At 43.3% G+C, this 8,646-nt stretch overlaps 1 protein-coding gene across 3 annotated transcripts in view; it reads left to right on the top strand.

Moving 5' to 3' along the window:
• LOC122412843 (monocarboxylate transporter 3) overlaps positions 1 to 8,646 on the top strand; it is a 33,139-nt gene that overhangs the window by 8,988 nt on the left and 15,505 nt on the right. Inside the window, exon 1 of one of the 3 annotated variants that reach the window (XM_043422763.1) lies at positions 571 to 848. The exons of the other annotated variants lie outside the window; for them this stretch is intronic. Within the exon in view, the coding sequence (XP_043278698.1) occupies positions 831 to 848 (18 nt within the window). The 5' untranslated portion in view covers positions 571 to 830. Of the gene's footprint in view, positions 1 to 570; positions 849 to 8,646 lie in introns of those variants that run through there. 3 annotated transcript variants of the gene reach the window in all.

Here is an 8,646-nt window from a genome sequence, read left to right as displayed (position 1 = left end):
GCTGCGAGTCCTAACGCCGGGGGCGGAGTGAGCAGTGCGTAAAAGTCCATGCGCGTCCCCGCGTGGTCCCCGAGAGCGCGCGCTTCACATTAGCGTTGGGACGCGGAGAGGGGACGGGGCGCGGAGGGGGCAGAGGACACGCAAATGCGGAGACGACAGGCACAGTAGCGCCTGTCCGCGAGCGTGTTTACACGTTTTTTGTGCACTCTATCGACACAGAAATGTGGAGAGAGAAAAACAAGAGGGAAGAGGTAGGAGGGATGACAACAGTAGGGGAACGTCGCGGATGCTCGTAGCTTCTGCGATCATCGTCATTGTCATACCGATCTCGAGAGGAAGGAGAGTGGGGGGCAGTTGTCAGATGGGAATATCTCGCGCGCGTGTGTTGTGCTGCTTTTGTGTTACTGCACGTCCGTTTGTCCGTGATAAGTGACTCGCGAGAGCCTCTGCTGCTCGCGTTTTAATAACGCGCTCGTTACACGGAATAACCCGCGCCGAGAGCGACTCCTCGACGCGCTCGATCTCTTTCTCGACCCTCCCTCCCTCCCTCTCCCTTTTATCTCTCCTCTATCGCGCTCGGTCTATCTGTAATCTCGTAATCCGTATCCATCGATCTATATCGCTCTCGTAGCGCCGCCAGCCCTCGGGTGGTGCTGCGCGTTTAGGCCCGACTCACTCTCTGCCCTCTTTTCCCTCGCGGAGGGTCTTCCGTTGTGCGCGCACCTCTTTATTCTCTTCGTCGTCGCTCGATCGACGGCGCGATCGAGCTTCTCCTCGAACTCCTACCGGCGCTTCGATACGCGGCTCACGCATAAGACGGCGCACTCGAAATGTCACCGAAGAGCAAGGTAGGTTACGGCTCCGCCGACTTTTTCGGGTCCCGCTCGATCCGCTTCTATACTTTTATCAATAATCCGCCGCTTTGGCTACGGCTGAACGGGAGTTTTTAACCCGCACGAAAATCACGACGCCCACCGAGCCAGCCCGCTCCGCGTTTCGTAAATTTTCACTCGATTCGGGCAGACGCGACTTGGACGTTTTCACGAAAATCGAACTTTTTACGAGCGCGCTACGGATTCGGTCGAATGCAGCTTCGCGCCCTCGATTTCACACCGCTCTCGTCGATTCCTCTGTCGTTTTTTTCCTCGCGAAGGAAACGTGCACCGGCGGAGGAAAAATCGATTTTTTTCGTCCCAGCTGAAAGTAGATCGAATAGAAGAATAAAAATTGCTGCTCGCGATCGCGGATAACCTTGTCGAGAAATTCCGCGGGATTTTTAGTCCGTAGCACTGCGCGATCTGATAAGTCGGAAATGCGACAGATTCACCAGGAAACCAAGGCTTCAGGGGGGGGGGGGGCAAACGCGATTCGCAAAATTGCGAATTCTTCATTCTCATGGGCGTACTAATCGTTGGAGAATTGAAAAAAAACGGTTAAAACTCCCCACCAGAACTGCAGCTCTTTCAAAATCATCAAACACTTTTAAAATGGTCGAACCGTTTTGCCGAGCGGCCCACAGAGGGCTACGCGTTCCTCGTGCGCTTAAAAATTTCCAGCTTCGTCAAAAGAAATACGAAAATTGAGGAACCGAGTTTCACTGGGTCTTCAAAACTGTCAACAGGCCGTTTCTCTTGACAAATGACGATGCTTCGGGAGCTCCGGGGATTTTACTACCTTTTGAATAATTCTTTATCCCATTTCTGTGTTTTCATTTCGATTTTAATGCTCGTCAAACTGTTGACAGTGGAATAAAAGTTCATCTCTTGGGAACAATAAAAAAATGTGGAAAAAACTCAACCGTTTTTACGTAACATTACGATGTTCCGAGAAAAAATGAGGAAGCAGCGATAACCTCCAATTCGCACCTTTCCTGCTATTCTTTGCTTACGTTTGACCTTCGTAAGTGTCGAATTTCGGAACTGAATCTCACTTTCGAAGATATATACGGAGCGTCATAACGCGGATTTTGACGGATTCGTACGACTGCCCAAACACACGTTCGTGCATCTCGACTCCGTAAGGACGAATTTTCAATTCCACTCGAAAACTGAGAGCAGTGACAATGACACTTTTTGATACCCGCCGATTCTCGGTTGTTGTGAATTTGATAAAAAGGTCGCACGCGAAAAAAATTAATTTGCGATTGGACAACTGCGCCGCGACTTTTTTTGTGAACCGTAACACTGCGAATTAGAAAAAAGTTTCCGAAACGCGATGCACCATTTTTAGGTTAGAAATAAACTTTTTCTCTCCGTTGTCAACGTTTGAGTCTCTGTGTTTTTACGCTCGTCCTAAAATACAGGGCGGACTATTTTCTTTCACACGAAGTACAACGGCTGTTAAACGATCACGTTAATTAAGAGAGTACGAGAGCGGCGGCGTGCTCGGTAGCATAAACGCTCATCTTGTTCACGTGTTTCTCATTCCACTGGACACATCGTTTGTCTCATTATTTACTGTGCGTAGAGACACAAATTTTTCTCATGACTCTCGCACGAGCGGCAAATATTTCATTCGCGACGAAGCTTTTTTAGTATGGAATAGCTGACGATATTTTCAAATCTTGTATTTTTATTTCGATCTTATATTGGACTTGGGTATTCAGCTGCGAAGCACAATCTCGAGTTTCGATAATCTGCCGCTTTGAGGCGCTGATTGATTCTTTTCGTTTGCAAACCTGTCATTTCTCATACCTGAGATTTTGTCTTTTGCTCTCCTTATGGAACGGAGGAGATCAAGATTTGTTTTTCGTGCTTCGAAACTCTGAGCACCGAGCTTATCTCCTTGAGTGTTTGTTGTGCCGTTATCACTCCTTTATATCGCTGTCGAATGTTCTTTAGCTTCGTACAATAAAATAGGTGTACGCCATATCTTCGATATTTTCAAAAAGACAAAAGTAACTCATTATAAAAATTTTTTCGTCATAAGTCGCGCAGAGAAAGAAAAAAGACAAAAATCGCGAACGACTCGACGATTTCTTATCATTTTTATCAGCCGACAAATTTCTCGTCACATTTCTCAATTGCGACTTCCTGATATGACGTTCGAGAATTGCGGTCTTCAATACTCAATCGATCGACGAAATTCCTGATTACATACTTGTCAGCTTTTTTTCCATTAACTTTTCGGAGGATTTTCAGACGAACAACGGTTTTTCCTGTTGGCAGTTGAAAAATCGCAGCGAATTTCTATTCGAAAAAGTTTCGATTCCGACGCTACGAATTCCAGACAAAATATCGAAACGTTTCTCCACCAGAAGCTTTCTTTTCGTCAAAGTTATCGCTTCAGAAATGACAAGAATTTCTTCGTGCTTTCTCTCTCACTCCCTTTCAGCCCCCGAGGTTTAGTCAGTACACTCGACTTACCGCTTCATTCGATTTTCATTCCATCAGGGTTTCACACGATAACGTCCAAAAACATGGTTATGCACGAGGATTTTTTCGAAGCAAACATCGAGAATTGATTTTCTGTTCCATAACCTCTAAACTTAAACTCGGCCGCCCTAATAACCGTGAATAAGTCCGCCGTAAGCGAGAGCCGCCTAAAAAAACGCCACCGCGCGGCTGAACAGTGAGTTAACGGTACATTTCGCCTGAACTTTGGAACAAAGGGATTTGAAAAATTCGAAGAGTGCAAAAAGAAGATTGAAAATTCTAATTTGAAAAAAACACTTTACGAGTTTCGTTTCGAGGGTGACCTTGCTCGCATCTCGATTTCGTGAAATTTGTGGTTAACGCCCATCGATTTTCCACCTTGACGAAACGCGTTTCCTCCGCGTTCTTTTTACGAAAATTCTAAATTTTTTTCCGTTATTTTGTTAAATAACAGTTTCGTAATTTAAAAATATTGAAAAGAAACTTTCAAAACATTCAAAGTATTACGAGCAACATTAGTCTTCGATAAAATTTCAAACTTTACCGAACTCCGTTGCTCGCAGCTCTTTTCTGTAACGACGACAATGACAGCGATCGTCATTCGTGCTCGCGCCGCGTTCCCTTCAATAAAACGTAGCTCCACCAATTTTTTTCACTCCAGATGAGAAGCAGATGGTGTTTTGATGCATTGTCCTCGTCGATCTTGTGGATCTAATTGCCGGGTGCTCGTTATCTAATTAATTCGTGTAAGCCTCGCAGACATTCGTACTATCTTTATATGCGTATAACCGGCACGAGAGATTTTAGGTTAACTCGTCGGATTCGTGACCCTCGTAATTTCCAACGTTTTTTTTGTCATTCCCGGCACTAGATTAAGCCGGCTGTTGAAGAAAATAATCGTCGATTATATATCGCGATAGAAATCTATTTCCAGGCTTCGACGTTCTCGACGCACTTTTATCGAAAAATGTCTGAACCTTTTTAAGATTTTCATAATTATTGAACTTTCACGGTTCGATAACGATTATCTGTTCTGTTTATTTCGTTCAAAAAAATATACATATTTTAAAAATCTGAATCCATGCAAGCCCAATGAAAGTCGAACAAAATATTTGAGGTTAATAAAGGAAAAAAAAACAAACTTTCTGGATGGCTTCGTACGATGTTTTTTATTCGTTATAAAAATGAAAATTACACGATCACAGATACTATTATTAGCATATTTCCGTAGAATTGTACACGCACTGACTCGTTAATCGTCACAGAGCTTTCGCTACTGCGCGTAGTAAATTAGTGTGCAGTGCAGCGTATCGTTGCTCGAGAAAACTCTCGGCATCAAAACAAGCAGTAACCGGGCAAGTGAGCTTCAAAAAGTTTTATAATCACCTTCTAACCGTTTCGTGGTGAGTAAACAAACATTTTTGTTTGCATGAAATTCTCGCTGTTAAGAGTACGGACCTAACCTCACTTGGAATTATTGAAATTCTGTGACTCAGTTTGACCGAGTAAAAAAAGGCTTGTCAGCCCGCGCAGGGCGATGGCAAAAATGGGCTGACACTTTGTTTCGATCGAGCGAACGTCGTGAGAAAAACGAAAAATGATAAAATACAAAGTTTCCGTGCGGCTCCACCGCCCAACTCGCGCAAGCTTAGAACTTCCAGGGAACCGTAGTTATTGATTATTGAAGAAAAAAAACACCAAAACACGAGTATTTTGGAAAAGAAAAACGTACGAAACAAATGAATAAACGGCAAGGGGGCGGGCTTCGATTTTCTCTCGAAAAATTCGAGCTCGATTGCCGATTGTATTACGATGCGAGCTATCATCTAGGTCAGGACTAATCGTCGAAAAAAGTAGTCGATATGGTTACACGGTGAAACAACAGGCAGTAGAGAAAGCAAGCGTGAGTAATCCTCTCGATTTGATAATCAAAGTTGAGAATACCGTGAATAATGAGGATAGAAACAAACAAACTATATATACGGAGATAACGAGAGAAACATGTACCGGCCGCTTCAAAAGAGCACTGTCGAAACGTCGCGCACAGATTTTTAGGTTAGGACGGACCGTAAATGCGTATTATTTCACGATATTTCGCCACGATTCCGGGGCCGATAAATTTAGTATCATTGAGATTCGATTGAAGGGTTAAAAAAAGCTTTCGTAATTCTGAAGCGGATGAACTGGGAGGAAACAAGTGAGAAAAGCGCGATTGGGGAAGAGCGAAAAGAAGTGGGACGCGATCATCTCGACGCGAGCGGCGTGGGAGGAGCGATGGGAAAACCTGTTGGTAATTCTGTCCATAACGCTTCATGCAGATCATTACAAATCGACGCATGACGCGCACAAATCATCTCCATTAACTGGTTTAACGTTCTCTCTCATTCCAAGCAATTTATTTTTGTTCTCTTCTCGATTTAACAAACGAATAATCCGTGTTAGATTATTATTGAGGCCCAGTGTCGCGCCAACGAGAATATCAACGCGCGACGATGATAAACGCACTGCCAACAAAAATCCCTCCAAATAACGGCCAGAAAAATTCAGCTTTGACCGAGAAATTATTCAAATTTTATTTGTGATTCAATTGATTGACATTTTTTTTCGAACACTCAACTTTTTACAAAATACGCTCGTAACTCCTGCGTCAAGAGTTACTCTCAGTCGGTAAAGAAAAGAATTTTCAATTACTTGGCCGGAAAATCGACTGCAATTTTTCCAATTATTCGACATCGTTTTTGGTATTTTGTGCTGGAATGTAGTACTCACAATTCAGGGGTTATTGGCTCTTGTAATCTAGCGATTACAATAGAGAAAATAATAATAAAAATCTATTATCACTTTCGCACCCCCTTTATGCACTTTTCCCAATAATCTAACGTGATTTTTTAACCTCCAACATATGAGCTTTTCAGTGGTTTCTCTTCGAACTGAAAAACTCAACTCTGTACGTAAAATTGTTGAAAACCTGTTGATAAGAGACGCTCTGCAGCGTAGTTGTTCAAACAGTCAATGAGCGGCGCTAAAAATCACTTCAACTGGAGATTTCAATAAAATAATATTTTATTTATTTGAATTAACACCAAGACAATAAATATGGTGTAAAAAAGTTGATTTATTTTAAAAAATCTGAATATCGTATAAACGCATTACTGTTTTTATTTTATTTTTTTTCACCTACGACCTACGAGCGATCGTGCTGTTTCAACAAATCGCCGCGACAGCGTTGGCCGCAGCGAGAGCTGCGCGCGCGGCGCTTAAAGAAAGCCGCTAACAAGAAAGGGACGCCGAGAGACCAATCATTCAGATTGGGGCGAATTAACCTTCGCACTTGTCACAAAGAAAATATTTGTGCGCTTCAAGCGTTTCCTTTATTGTTGTTTTTGTTTTCAATTCGTAATTAATTATATCAGAAGAATCCAACGGATTTTCGACTCTAATTAGTTATTTTAGGCCAACTGTCGCGCATGCGTGGTTCCGAAAAGAGCCTACAAAAGTAATAGAAAGCAGCTCCAAATATCCTTCAGTAAACGTAAACAAGTCGTGTGTTTTTCTCGCTCCCTCAACTGCGAACTTCCTCAATACTATCACGCAGTTTGATCCACGAATATATAAATTTCAACTCAGGATCTTTGTTCTCTTCTCGTAAAACGCCTCCGCCTTTCTGCCGCTTTGAAACACGAACGGAAGGAAATATTCGAGGTTATTGCTGCGGAGCGTAGTCATGGGAAAACAAAGATAACGGATGAGTAAGGCGAGACATTCGCCATGAGAACTTGATCGTGATGGAATTACGGTCATAAAGATTCTAAATTTAAATGACTATCAAATCACATTTTTCTTCCTCGGTCATTCCACTTCCAATTTAAAAATTTTAGACTAAACATGGTTTCATCTAAATATCTAATCTAGATACTAAGGATTAAATTGTGACCTTCCAGCACGAAATAAACGATTTTTTCATAAATTTGCCGAGTGCCCATGTATAGATTGATGGCAGCGAGGTTATGTTTTCGTCAAAAATTCGATATTTTTCAATTCATTTTTTGGCATGCGTCACCGAAGTGTTCATCTCACCGCGAAGCACATTTCCTCCTGTCGATGCGAGTAAATTCTAAAATCGGCGTTTCGAAAATTTGAAGCATAACATTATTGAAACTATGATGAAATAAGAAGAAAAAAATCATCCAGCGAGTTTCTTCGATGACGTAGTTGCTCATTGGAGGAAATTCATTGATGCGAGCCAATGTTACATTCCCTCAAGACAACCTTCCCATTGTTTAGGTTATGTCAAAAAGTTTCGAGGCCGTAAAGTGCAAGGATGAGCACTTGAATCAATACGTCTGTTCAGTCTCCGTTATTCGGAGCAGTCTACAGTACAAAACTTTCCAGATACGGATTGAGAAATCGTTGGGAAGATATATTTACGATGAAATAATCGAGAGGTCCGATCTATGGGCGAAAATAGAGGATAAAAGTGTAAGAAAAGCGCGCTGTTGAAATCGGCTCGGAAATCAAGTATAACTGAAGAAACAGAGACGGAAAAAGAAAGGAGGGAGAGGGAGAGGCGAAGGGGTGGGGGGATCGTGCGCGCGCTTAGCGATGTTGCGTTGAGGCATCCGCGTAACTGTAGTGATGAAGCGGCGGCGAAACGCGTGCGTATGATTTTCACCGTTGACGCCGTCGACTCTCTCGGCAGGGAGGCTTGCCTTGATATCATGGGAGCGGTGGATGGAAAAAAAAGGAATAAGGAACGTGACGAGCTCCGCAGCGAGTGATGAATCATCGGGCCCGATGTTTCCAGTCTGTTGATATTGGCTCGAGTTGGATTTCTTTGAATTTCTTTCTTTTTCGCTTTTCAGTCAGTACGTACGCTTCGCTTTTCGCGTATATTGTAAATAAAAAATATTTGGCTCGATCGAATAGCGATATTTCTTAGCTCGCGGGTGCATCATCGTCGTAACGCAGCTGGTGTAGCAAAACGCGTTGCAAGGCGGGAGTAAAGTATAAATAAACCCGTCCGTGGCCAGTTCACGTAGACGCGCACACATCCACGAACACGCGCGCACACTCTTTCGATACGGACGAGCTAGCCTCTCGCTCTCTCCTTCTCTCTTTCGCACGAGCGATGTACACCAATGACAGTTCGAGAGCAAAGAAAAACCCGAACTTTTCGGTTGCTTCTCGTGCTCTTTTCTACGGCACGCCGAAAGGCGCGCGGGTTATTCCGGAGTGTTTGCGTTAATGCAGAACATATTTCGTCCCGGTGGCG

This window comes from Venturia canescens, chromosome 6, assembly GCF_019457755.1.
Source record: "Venturia canescens isolate UGA chromosome 6, ASM1945775v1, whole genome shotgun sequence".
Lineage (NCBI taxonomy): Eukaryota > Metazoa > Arthropoda > Insecta > Hymenoptera > Ichneumonidae > Venturia > Venturia canescens.
The sequence above is the reverse complement of the archived record's forward strand: the minus strand, read 5'-3'. Positions and strand labels throughout refer to the sequence as shown.